Here is a 12713-nt window from a genome sequence, read left to right on the forward strand (position 1 = left end):
GGCCCTCTCTCCCTTTGCCAGCACGCGACTTTCCTGTGTTTGACTGACGCGCTGCGCGGGTCCTGCGGAGAAATAATTGAATGAATCCGACACTCGCTGCCTGTGCAAAGCCTGAGCCAAAGCCAGCATAACAACGACACATTTTGCCTCAACCCACTACACACCATGCTTGGATATCACCATCATCCTTGACAGATACCAAATCACTCTCACACTCACCATCATCTTGCCATGACTATGAGAGAGGACCTCCTGTTCGTTCAGAGCATCTCGACCTGTGCTCTCCCCTCACTTGAAGCACAATCATGGCGGAGTTCATAACGACGTTGCAGTAAGTAGATGTTGGAATGTCCTAGTGGAAGATCTTGCCGTGCTGATTACCTGTGACTTTCAGAGAGATCAAGCAACTCCCTGCTGGAAAACACCTTCTCTGTCCTCGAGAAAACGACGATGACCCCGACCGTTACGAAGATGAGCGGGATCCGGACGCAGATGTCGAGGGCAAGGATGATCCGGAGAGAAATGCCAGAATTGAAGAGACCAAGGCCCGGAGAAAAAAGTTCATTTCATCGCTGCAACTTCTTGCCTACGACGGATCTCAGAGCGAACAATATCAAAACTTCATCTGGGACACCCTTGACGAGGCCTTGGCCAAATGCGACATCTGCATTCGCGAATACTACATAGCAAAAGTGGACTTCTTGACTGCCCTGAGAGAAGAGTATGAGGAGGAAGACATCAAGAATTTCTTTTCCATCATCAACCGACGAGATGTCCAGCGCATTATTCGAGGTCTCGACTCTGCAGACAAGACTCTCCAGAGCCTGCCGGAACCGCAGAGACAGACCTCAGCCTTGACACCCAAGGATTTGCATGCCCTGTACGAGGCGCTCATATGCGAAGTGTTTCTGCAAAACGAAACCCTGCTCAAGCAACATTTTGATGGACCGTTCAAGGCAATTCAAGCCAAGAGGCCGCTTAAGATGCGGGAAATACTGCCAGCCGCCACGAGATTCTTGTTCTCCACCAACTCGGTACGCCTTAATTGGGCGAGTTCGATCTGGAAGCGGCTCGATAGATTCTTGAGGGATATTGAATGGGACTGGGCGATCAAGGACTTTCTTCAAGAGAAGCTACAACAAACCTCGGACCCGAGCGACGTTACCAGATTATGGTCTGCCCTCAAGCTCGTAGTCAGCAAACTCGACGAACGAATGATCACATACAAGCTGTTCGACTTGCAGCCGAATATCTGTACCACTGCCCTCAACCACCTGGCCAAACGGTCGGGAGCGATCCCCTTTATTGTTCAGACTTTGCAAGATATACTCGACAAAGCACCTGATGCATTTTGGCAGGCAATGGGCTCGATTTCTTCGCAGACCATTGTTGAACAGGTCTTTGCCAGCCCTCAATTCAACAAGCACCTCCAGGACTTTGTCAAACCCGACCCTAGGCCCAATATCAAGGCCGATAACGACGTGATTTCTTGGATCTCCTCGTTCTTGTTGTCTCTCAAGCCGGCCAATCGACCAGCGGCTGCCCAGACCATTGTTGCTCAACTGTTCGACCGCATCGATAACCGGAATCTTGAACTTGCTGCCCGGCTGACATGCTTCGAAACAGCGGTGACCGTCCTTCTGAGTACAGTGATGTGCTTTACTGGCAATCAGGACGACCAAAAGAATGTCGAACGCTTGGTCCTGTCCGACACTCTGAATCTCATTGGTCATCGTCTGGACGAGATCCTGAATCCCAAGGACCCGGCACTGGCAGAGGCGGTGGGGCCGGAAGCGAGAAATAATGCTCTAACCCTGACGAAAAATGCCGTCGCGCTCGAATGTCAATGCTTGAAGGCGGATTTTGAAATTCTGAGCACAAAGGGACATCTGCGACACGGGTCAAGCTCGTATACACCGGAACTCTGGACTGCCATCACCAACAACCTAAGAGATAGCGATCCTCACCTTTCCTCGGCAGCGCTACTGGGGATAATGGCTTTGCCAGGCCTTGAACAAATTCGTATCAGGGAAGGCTCAAGCGCGATACAAGAAAAGAAGTCGTTTAATTCCATATTTGACAAGCTCACTGGAATGCTCGGAAAACTTCTCGAACGGATTTCAGAGTTCAGCCCATCTCATCTCGACCTCTTGTTCAAAGCCCAAGAAACCAGCATGCCTCTCATTGCTGCTCTCTTCTCGCCCGACCAGAGCACGTATCTAGCGGCCATCGATGTGGTCAAAAACATCAGTGGAGAATCTGGCCGGAAGGAAGCGTTGGCGCATCTGTTTGGAGCATTCCTCGGGACCACAATCTACGGTGTTTGCTGGACCTTCCGGCGAATAGCTAACTACAAAACATTTGCTTCTGTACCACGGATACTCAAGACCGGCATGGAAATCCTTGACATTCTTTGCAATCCTATGGACGGCCAATTGAGAAAAGCCAAGATCTCAGGACGAGATGCTTCTGCTATCCAGAATTATTGGTCGTACCAGTGGATTGCTCTTAGGGTTATCTACAGTCAAACCGAACGATGGTCACTAGAGCTCCATAACAAAAGCCTCATGATTGAAGTTTGTCGAGATGCCATGCAATACGCTGGAGCTCTTTTTGAGCAATACGATCTCTTCTCCAGTGTCATCACGAGGGCAAAGCCGGATAAGGCTCAAGAAATTCCGAGGCTCCTACTGGATTCAGATGACCCTGGAATAGGGTCGCCGTTGAGTACACTGGATGCTATGTCGAAGTGGCTGAGGCTACGTGACGAATATCTGGCTGATACCCTAGTGTCACTCATCACCAATATGTTGTACCGTCTGAAAGGGCATCAGGTTCTGGTGACAGAAAGTGAAGGACTAGCATACATCCAGGAAGTCACGACAAAACAGTCCATCAAGACTATTCTTACTTCGTCTCAGAAGGCAATACTAGTCCGAGCACTAGAAAATTACTGGGGCCGACAAATCGAGAGACACGTCCCTAAGAAGCAGTCCACTCTCGACCTGAAAGGATGGACTGACTCTGCAGCTGTCACTCGATCCGAAGCTTCTACGCCTGGGTCTCGAGAAGTCAGTGTCGACGAGTTCGGCGACGATGACATTGCAGATGAAGATCTTGTCGAGATCGCTAGCAAGACACTCAACACTCACAAGACCAGCGTCACTGTCAAAGACAAGAATCAGATACGGTCGTTGCTTTCGCGACCGCAACCTGTGAAGCAAAACGCTGCGAAGTCAGCTTCGATAGACATTGCAGCCAGGAAGGCGCAAGAAGCCAAGGCCTTCATTGAAAACCGCAAACGAGAGGTGGCCGCTCAGAAGTTAAGAGACAAGGAAGCTGCTCTGAAGCTCAGAGGCCGAGTGGGAGTTGGTCAGCAGACCGCTGGTCAAGGCTCCGGTCTCGCAGGCATTGGGGTGGTAGGCAAGGACCACGCTGCCAGGGCTAGCAGTCTTATGGTCTCGTCGGACTCTGAGTCTGAGACGGATTCAGACGAAGAATTGTTTGGCAAGCTACCTACAGCCCAAGGCCCGACGGTGCGCAGTCAAGCCGGCGTGAGGAAACCTATGCCCGCTGGTCCAGTACGAAAAGTCAAACAAGTTCGCTCGCAGCGCGATATCAGAGCCCGGCTTGCCCCCGATCTGACTGATCTTCACCGGACGATCCTTAGTTGGGATTTCTTTGCAGACACCGATCTTCCTCCTAATTCGATGATGGATGATTACACTTTGGTAACAGAAACCTTCCGGAGTCCCCAGGATTATCAAAAGACCTTCGAACCGCTCCTCGTACTCGAAGGCTGGCAAAGCTTCCGAGCCGCTCGCGAAGATGGCAATTTCAAACCATTTGAGGTGAAAGTTGCCAATTCGTTGATCGTTGACAATTTTGTTGAGATCAATTCTCAAATGTCTATGGCAGAAGGCAGAGATCTTGGAATCGGGACCGCGGATGTTGTTCTCCTGTCGAAATCTAAGCAACCGGATCGAGACTCGAGCGAGCCACATTGCTTAGCACGTGTGAAGGAGATTACCAGAAAGAAGGGTGAAGTCCAGGTCGTTTATCGTGTCTGCGCGGCAGGCAACCCTCTGCGGCCGTTCTTGAACGATAACGCAACCGTTTACGGTGTACAAGTTCTTTCCCTCACGCCACTGGAGCGAGAATACGGCGCGTTGATGGCACTGCAGTACTACGATCTCTCCGAGGAGATCATCAGAGCCAAACCATCGCCAATTCTGGACTATTCGGATAAGGATCTCGAACCCTTCAAGAAGACGTACAACGTCAATCTAGCCCAGGCCAAAGCCATCAAGTCAGCGCTTGACAATGATGCTTTTACCTTGATCCAGGGTCCTCCAGGTTCCGGAAAGACGAAAACCATTTGCGGACTGGTTGGTGCCATGATGACGGGCTTCGTTAAGAAGACGAATACCAATGCTCCTCGATTGAATACAGCAACAGGTCGTCCCATCACGGCTCCTCCAGCCACAAAAAAGATATTGGTATGTGCTCCCAGTAATGCAGCTGTCGATGAACTTGTCATGAGATTGAAGTTGGGTGTCACGCTCATGGACGGCACATTGGAAAATTTGTCGGTGGTGCGTCTGGGGCGAACCGATGCTATCAACGCAAATGTGAAAGACGTTACACTGGAGGAGCTCGTCAACGCTAAACTTAACTCCGCAGCACCAAAAGACCCTCGGGAAGACATTCATTCGGTCATGATGGAGCACAAGGCGGTATCCGAAGAGCTGAACACGCTTCGTGATCGGATCAACGACCAGCGTGGCAAAGGCCAAACGGTGCCGAGCTCCGACGAGCAGCTCATGGACGCCCTGAAACGCAAGAAAAATGGATTGAGTGCGAAGATCGACGACATGCGAGAACGCCAAAACACTGCCACTCGTGACATGGAGCTCAGCCGAAAGAGAATTCAGCAGGAGATCCTCGATTCAGCCCACGTTCTGTGCGCCACCCTCAGCGGAAGTGGGCACGAAATCTTCCAAGGCTTGAATATCGAGTTTGAGACCGTCATTATCGATGAAGCTGCTCAGTCAATCGAACTTTCGGCGCTCATTCCACTCAAGTATGGATGCTCAAAATGCATCCTGGTTGGTGACCCGAAACAACTACCGCCGACCGTCCTGTCTCGGGCTGCTGCCAAATTCCAATACGAGCAGAGCTTGTTTGCCCGTATGGAGAACAATCACAAAAAAGACGTGCATCTCTTGGATACCCAGTATCGTATGCATCCAGAAATCAGTCTCTTCCCGAGCAAGACGTTCTACGACTCTCGGCTCAAAGATGGTGCTGGCATGGCAAAACTCCGACACCGACCTTGGCACCACAGCGACATTTTCGCTCCGTATCGGTTCTTTGACGTGCAGGGCATGAGCCAGGCTGCTACCAAGGGTCATTCGCTCGTCAATATTGCTGAATTGAATGTTGCAATGCAGCTCTATGATCGATTGGTGAGTGACGTACCCAAGTACGATTTCTCCCGCAAAATTGGCATCATCACTCCCTACAAAGGTCAGCTGAAGGAGCTTAGGCTGCGGTTCAAGCAGCGATATGGCGAGGATATCACTTCCAAGGTCGAATTCAACACCACCGATGCTTTTCAAGGCCGAGAAAGTGAGATCATTATATTTTCTTGTGTCCGAGCCTCTACTCAAGGTATTGGTTTCCTGAAAGACATCCGCCGTATGAACGTCGGTTTAACGAGAGCCATGTGCTCGCTGTGGGTCCTTGGTAATTCGCAGGCACTCATGCAGGGCGAGTTTTGGCGGGCGCTTGTCAACGATGCGAAGAGCAGAAATGTATACACGGAAGGAAACATTACGAACCTGCTTCGACGGCCACTCTTGACTGAGGATATGATGAAAGACGACGTGGACATGATGGAAGTTGATGGACGAGACTCCGAGGTCGGCCGTCCCTCAGTTTCCCGCCACGACTCTGGCATGGACATTGATCGACCAAGATCCGAGGCTGTACGACCTCCTGCTAGCCGTCAAAACTCAGCTGCGGAAACACCGAAACCAACACCGATAAGAAGAGATGAACCTCGTTCAAGGCTTTCGTCGAATCAAACCACGCCTTTACCTTCCAGGCCAGGCAGTAGTGCTTCTCATGATTCCATCGCCTCGACATCCTCGAGTGCTGAGCTGAGACGTTCAGATTTGGCACGTCCCGAGGGCACGAGAGAGCCGTCTAGACCAGATCTCAAGAGCGAATCGAGACCGCTGCCGCCCAAGCCAGGGCCAGAAGTCCACACAGACCGTGAGCATTTTGGGTCCGATCAACCTAGATCGGGTGTTTACGGTCCTTCAGGCGGTAGGACTGGTTTGAACGATCTGGCCAACTGTACGATATGCGGCTCTTATGAGCACTTCAGCTTCAACTGCGACAACGAAGAGGCCAAAGCTGCTGCTATGGGAAACTGTCACCGCTGTCATAGCGGCGGACACAGCTACTCGAGCTGCTCTGCACCTCGATGTATCTCGTGCGGCGAAGTTGGGCACACTACTGACAAATGTGTGGCGCCTATTAAGTATAGGTTGACCAAAGCCCAACAAGCCGAGGTGCAGAAACAGGAGATTCGCTTTGGAAATGCTAGGGACAAGGCACGAGAAAGACGGGCCGAGAAGCAGCTGGGTGAGCACGGGGCAAAGATTCCAACCGTAAAGAGCACGGCTTCGCCTCTCAATGGTGCAGCACACCAGGCGAAGAGAAAGAGAGATGCATCGAGTGATTCTTCTGATCGAGGTAATCTGCCGAAGAGAGATAAGGTCGCCATGCATGGCCCTGCTGGTGGTGTGCCGAAGGGTGGTGCTACTACCAGCCAGGGCTTTTCTCGTCCTCCACCAACGGGACCTGCAGGCCTACCTCCCAGACCACCCGGGGGGCCAGGCGGTCGGCCTCCAGCCGTGAACCATGGGCCGCCGATGGTTCGAAAGAAGAAGACCAATGCGGATGATATGTTTATGAAACGAAGATGAGCACAACGACCAAAAATTTCAGCGAACATTCTTGCATTTTCGCGCAAGCATCATACTGACCCTTTGCCATGAGCAGAGGTGAGCTTGGATATTTCAAATATCACGAATGGAGCGTATGGCGATCCAAAAGTTCTGGGCACGCCATCTACGGACGATGGATATTAGACAGGAGCACGGCGTTTACATATGGCAATGGTGGACCTTGACCGGGGGCTAGCTACCCTGAGGCTGTATAATTGGAACTGAGCATTGAGCATTGCGGTTAGCACAGCATAGCATAGCGACGGGCGTTGTTGCCAATGGAATCGAAACAGAGATCTGCGCCGAAGGAGGCGTCTGAAACATTGAGAAGGTTTTGCCCTTGACATTCACCGGTGCTTGAAACGGCCAGGCTCTCCATTGTTAGCAACTTTCAGGTCTCGAAAGTGATGCTACTACGCTTGCGGACAAACATCTTTTGACCAGCTACATCGCATCAATTGTAGATCAGCAGCCTCGGCCACCATACGAATGAGTGGCGTTCTACAGAAACTGAGAACGATACTAACGAAATGCGTTCGCAGTCAAGATTCATGGACTTTGATTGCCACTTCTTCATTTTCTATATCAGCAATGACATCGGACCATCCATTTAAGGGGGGACTCGATCAATCAATCATGCCAGCCAGCGGACCATCAAAAGTGGATTTGCCCGTCTGGCAGCAATGATCTACTCGACCACGTCACAACACAGCACAGCACATCTCATTGTGCCTGCACCTTTTCCCGTTCCTCATACTTTAGCATATCACCACATGCATCACCATGGCAGCAGCCATAACTCCCTGTGACAGCTCTTATCTCCTTTTCAGTTGTTTCTTCCCCCCTTCGCCCTGGTAATGAATGTCACGACCTCCTGCTGCTTTTTTGTGTGGCTGCCCCTCTTTTTTTACCTAGCAGTGTACCCGCCATCGATGACGATGTCGGCACCGGTGGTGTAGGAGCTCGCGTCGCTGGCGAGGTAGACGAAGGCGCCCTTCAGCTCGGTGGCCTTGGCGTCACGGCCCATGGGGATCATGCTGTGCCAGAGCTGCTGGATGTCTTGGGGCACGAAGTCGGACAGGCCGGTGTCGATGTAGCCGGGGGAAATGGAGTTGACGCGGGCGAAGTCCCGCCATTCGTTGGCGAGACTGCGTGCCAAGTGGATGCAGCCGGCTTTGGCGACGTTGTAGGATGTCTGTTCATTTGCAAATGCAGTGTTAGTGGGATGTTCTTGCCGGAGGGTGTATGGGAAACTAGGAGAAGAGAGGGGGGCAAAACAACGCACCTGTTCCTGCGGGTAGTTGGCAATGTGTCCAGACATGCTGGCCGTGATGACGAAGCTGCCCGTCTTGCGTTCACGGAAGTGCAGGCCAACCGCTCTCGCGCAATGATAGACACCGGTCAAGTCGGTCTGGATGACCTCTTCCCACTGGCTCACAGGGGCGTCGAGGATGCCGGCGTCGGCGGTGCGGCCGGCATTGGCGATGAAGACGTCGACCTTGCCGAAGTCGGCGACGACGTCCTTGACCAACTGCTCGACCTCGGCGTAGCTGCCGACGTTGCACTTGTAGGGCTTGGACTTGACGCCGTACTTTTCGGACAGCTCTTTGGCGTTCTTCTCGCCTCCCTCACGGCGGGACGAGTAGGTGATGGCGACGTCGGCGCCCATTTCGGCGCAGCCACGCGCGGCTTCAGTGCCGATGCCAGTCGGGCCGGAGGCGCCGGTGACAATGACCACTTTGCCCTTTAGGGAGAAGAGGTCCTTCAACTCGGTTGCTTTTGGCACGGGGATAGGCATTTTTGACTGCGTGTGGTGTTAAGGTGGTAGGTATATACTAGAAGTGAGGGGTATGATGTGGACGGGAGTAATTTATTGAGACAGTTGTACTCGTAAAGCTTTCTCAGACAACGAAGAAGCTTGTGAGAGAGGTAAGATGTAGAGGCAGAAAGATAGTGAGAAGAAATTTCCAGAGAAAAAAGTGAGGACCACGAAGATATAATAGTCTCAATGGATCGATCTTCGTCGGTCGGTTAATGGCGACTGTGATGGGTTGAGATACGTGGTGATGGTGGATGATGGTGGATGATGGTGGGGGTTCAATGCAGGTGTTTCCGTCACGCCCGGATGACGTAACCAGCTCGGATTAAATGACCACCGAAACCACAGACTTCCACAGCACGTTTCCTCAATACAGCAACTTCACCCACCTCCTCCTCAGAAGTCCTTGTGGTGCGAGGCGACCGGGTGCCAGCCTGACTCAGCGTATTCTGAATGACTGTCAGGCGCTGGGTGACGAGACGACGAGGTGACTAAGGAAAGTTCAAGGGGTGGATTCCCTTTGTGGTTAGACAGTGCTGTTCCTGTATCACCCCTTCGGAGTACACGACAAGGACGACTACATGATGAGACCAACAGCCATTGATTGGTCTGGAATACTCGTAGATACTGATGTTAATAGCCAAACACTTCCCCAACACTCAACCCAACGACTCGGGCTCCAGCAAGAGCAGCAACGACAAGTACAACATCCACTATCAAGAGAACACCACTTGCCATCAAGTACCTTGGCATAAATACTCTGTACAGCATCAGATGCCGCCGTAGATGTCCTGCCCACAACGTGGTCGCCAGCTGGATCGTAGCATAATACAGCGCATGCGTGAGACATGCATTGACTACATCGTTCCACAACCCCTTGAGTCCAGCTTTACCCAATGGTCTTTTCCAGAACACAGTCAGAGGAACAGCCGCGGCACATATGATTTGTGCACCAAACGTGTTCAAAATGACCAGCAGCGGAGACCAGGGATACCGAATGGTGCGGAGAGGTACAAAAGCCGAGTTCCATTGAATTGATGCGAGAGTGGCTTGGTGTCCCGTCTTGAAGAAGTGGTAGGACCCGAGCAGAGCAAGCATGATTGGTCCAATGCCGGATTGCGAGGTCGAAGTTATGCTAAGGGCATTCGTGTCCAGGATTTCGAGCAGACAAAGGACCTGCCAGGCACAAATTGCAATCGTGAATTGACCCATAGGTGGAAGCAAGAGAGCCACAGTCAGGACCAAAGTAGGGATCATGAGGAAATATCGGCTGCCATATGCATTTGCATAGCCGAAGATGGTAAGTTGCGGTCGCGCCGGCGCATCTGTTTCATCGACCGGAGCTGTCGGTTCGACGATGGAGATATCGATGCAAGGTTTGGCCCATATAAAAGTACCCATTCCAACTGGGACAGCAACGGCAAGAGCACATCGGGCCAACGTAATTTTGATCGTTTGAAGAGTTGACGAGGATATCCGATCTCTCCACCACTCGCCATTGTCCGCAGCATCAAGTGTCCAGTAGGCCGCGACAAGTAATAACCCCAAGCGCAAGCAGAAGCCTATCCAGAACTCCGCCGAGCCAGCATAAGAGGCCGTGCCACGATAAAAGGCCTTGACGATTTCGGGTAAGATCAAAGCCACTAAATACGGGATCAACAATTGCCACGGCGCAGAGGTCGAGGAAGTTGAAGAGGCGTAGAAAGTCGATCGACACCCTGGCATCTGTTCCTCCCGACATAGACGCGAGAATGACGCAAGTCGAGCCAAGAGTATGAACAATACTGATTGGTATACACCCAAAACTCGGTCTGCCTGATATGCTTGTCGCAGTGAAGACATCATGGACATGATGCCAAAGGTGGTCAAGAAGAATAGGAGAATAGTATCCTCGTGGATGGTGTAGGAATTGGAAGCAAATCCGGCTGACTGGCTGACAACGAAAATGACAGCCATCCCACCCCATGCTGAAGGAAAATGAAACTTTTTGGCCACTCGGTTTTGATAACACCACACGCCAGCACTGATAATACCCCCAACAGTGGCGCCAAACACAAGACCGGCGACAGCGGTAAAATAGGTCGGTAGCACAACGCCCAACACTGGGCCGACTGCTACGCCAGCAGCAGTTCCCAGGCCAGCACTCCTGAGCAGACTGGTTGTAACGATGGACCTGTCTGCTTTGGAAAAGCGAGCAAAGAAAAGCAGAAAGCTAAGAGCGAGGCCTGAGATGACCACTCCATACAGCATGTCGGCCAAGTTAAAATTGGCCCATAGCTTTCGGTACATGCCAATGACTTCCTTGTGCCAATCAACGTGAGCACCGTAGGCGTCCTCCCAGTAGCCATTCACCACTGCTTCTGCCGATCGTCTCATATGCATGGTTTGATCTTGATATACATCATCATCGAGTCCGAGGTCTCGGGATTGGGAGTAATGCTCCTGGTACCGCGCAATCTGGGTCTGTGCTAGATGCTCGACTCTTACAAGGTTCTTCCAGTTTGTCCTTCCAGGTCCTGCAAAGGCTTCGGCAATGGGCTTGCCAAGGTTATTGAAAGGTATTGGGAGACCGAGCAGAATTGAAAGCGTCGATACCAAGTCGATCTGTCCTACAGGTCTCTCTTTGGCAGTTTTTGGCGGCATCATAGCGTCCTGGTGTGTCCTCCCAAATCGTGGCTTCTTCGAGTACATCCACAGGGCAGCTTCCACCTCGTCATCTGACTCTCCTCCATGATCGCCCTTGGCGTCCATACCGTGATCTCCCATAATTACAAGAAGAGTATCGTCGCCGAGTTTTTTCATGATCTCCTCTATAACCCCGTTCATCTGTCGTAGCTTTTCGGCCATTGCTTGGTGCTGGGGTCCATAGCGGTGACCGGCGTGGTCAACGCCTAGAAAATGGCCAAAGAGAACATCCCATTGAACAGGAGATTGATCGAGCAGCGGCATGATATGCTCAATGACCCCATTGTCGACCGTATGCAAATCCCAGACGTTGAATGAATCATATGGTTTAGTCATGTTTGGGTCAAAATATCCAGGAAATAATGCATGCCATGTATCGTCTCCCAAATGTACAATTGTTTTCCCTGCATCTTTCATCTGTGACACAATATTATCCTCCTCAATGGCGGTACCCGCAAAATTCGAACCAATGTCTATAAACACAGGAAGGGTGCCGGTTGTTAAGCCTTTGAGTCGCTGGAGAGTGCTCGTGGGAGGGTCGGCAATGAAAGGTAGTAGAAATGCATGCTCCGGCTGGGCAACGGCAGTGTCATACAGAACGGGCAGATTATCGAGGTAGAATTTCTGTTGAGGTTCGTCTAGGAAATGTTTGCCTGTGGAAGGAACGGTAAAGTCGTATCGTAACGCGTCGACTATTATAATCACAGCTCGCTCGAAGGTCTTTGGATGCCAGCATCCGTTTGTCTCTTTGGACGGTTGCCCATCTGGAAGTACAGCACACTCGGACTTGTTGTCCAGAACGAGCCTGGTGAGAAGGAAACCTTTCGCAAAGAAGAGAATGCCAATAACATGAACAATTCTGCGCCGGTCAGCATGATTCTTCCACGGGGCACGGGTCTAAGTACGTAAGCCAGAGAAAGAAGACGCTGAGCAAAACGTGAGAAACCTTGAAAGCGACGACCTTCTGCCGATTTCGGCCTTCTGTGCCTGCGGTTGGCCTTGCTACTGCCGGAGGACCACTGTGGGAGCTCTCAGCTTGTGGGCTGGGGTCAACTTGCGCGGACATAGCCTTCCCGAGTTATTGAGTCAACGGAGACACCCGAGCCGCTGTTCAAATCATGGATACGGCAGAGACATCGTAAAGAGCGTGTTTGGTCAAAAATGATCCATCGAATGTATGTGCATTGAAC

At 51.6% G+C, this 12713-nt stretch overlaps 3 protein-coding genes across 3 annotated transcripts; 1 reads left to right on the forward strand and 2 right to left on the reverse strand.

Annotated features, from left to right (window-relative positions):
- Positions 1–69: 69 nt before the first annotated feature.
- PV05_10431 (uncharacterized protein) lies at positions 70–7345 on the forward strand. Its single transcript, XM_013456875.1, has 2 exons — positions 70–331; positions 395–7345. Exons 1-2 carry the CDS (start codon positions 306–308, stop codon positions 6996–6998), a joined length of 6630 nt encoding a protein of 2209 aa, XP_013312329.1. The 5' UTR covers positions 70–305; the 3' UTR covers positions 6999–7345.
- A 96-nt stretch (positions 7346–7441) lies between these two features.
- PV05_10432 (uncharacterized protein) lies at positions 7442–9075 on the reverse strand. Its single transcript, XM_013456876.1, has 2 exons — positions 8305–9075; positions 7442–8214 (listed from the first exon to the last, which is right to left on the reverse strand). Exons 1-2 carry the CDS (start codon positions 8815–8817, stop codon positions 7927–7929), a joined length of 801 nt encoding a protein of 266 aa, XP_013312330.1. The 5' UTR covers positions 8818–9075; the 3' UTR covers positions 7442–7926.
- A 273-nt stretch (positions 9076–9348) lies between these two features.
- On the reverse strand, positions 9349–12706 carry PV05_10433 (uncharacterized protein). The gene is made up of 2 exons (XM_013456877.1): positions 12429–12706; positions 9349–12382 (listed from the first exon to the last, which is right to left on the reverse strand). Exons 1-2 carry the CDS (start codon positions 12587–12589, stop codon positions 9472–9474), a joined length of 3072 nt encoding a protein of 1023 aa, XP_013312331.1. The 5' UTR covers positions 12590–12706; the 3' UTR covers positions 9349–9471.
- Between the last annotated feature and the right edge of the window lie 7 nt (positions 12707–12713).

This window comes from Exophiala xenobiotica (genome assembly GCF_000835505.1).
Source record: "Exophiala xenobiotica strain CBS 118157 unplaced genomic scaffold supercont1.6, whole genome shotgun sequence".
Classification (NCBI taxonomy): domain Eukaryota; kingdom Fungi; phylum Ascomycota; class Eurotiomycetes; order Chaetothyriales; family Herpotrichiellaceae; genus Exophiala; species Exophiala xenobiotica.

Coding starts and splice junctions, on each gene's coding strand:
- PV05_10431 (XM_013456875.1), top strand. CDS start 306: ATGGCGGAGTTCATAACGACGTTGCA. Junction 332..394: donor GAGTTCATAACGACGTTGCA/GTAAGTAGATGT, acceptor TGTGACTTTCAG/AGAGATCAAGCAACTCCCTG.
- PV05_10433 (XM_013456877.1), bottom strand. CDS start 12,589: ATGTCCGCGCAAGTTGACCCCAGCCCACAAGCTGAGAGCTCCCACAGT. Junction 12,383..12,428: donor GTCTTCTTTCTCTGGCTTAC/GTACTTAGACCC, acceptor TGACCGGCGCAG/AATTGTTCATGTTATTGGCA.
- PV05_10432 (XM_013456876.1), bottom strand. CDS start 8,817: ATGCCTATCCCCGTGCCAAAAGCAACCGAGTTGAAGGACCTCTTCTCC. Junction 8,215..8,304: donor CCAACTACCCGCAGGAACAG/GTGCGTTGTTTT, acceptor GCAAATGAACAG/ACATCCTACAACGTCGCCAA.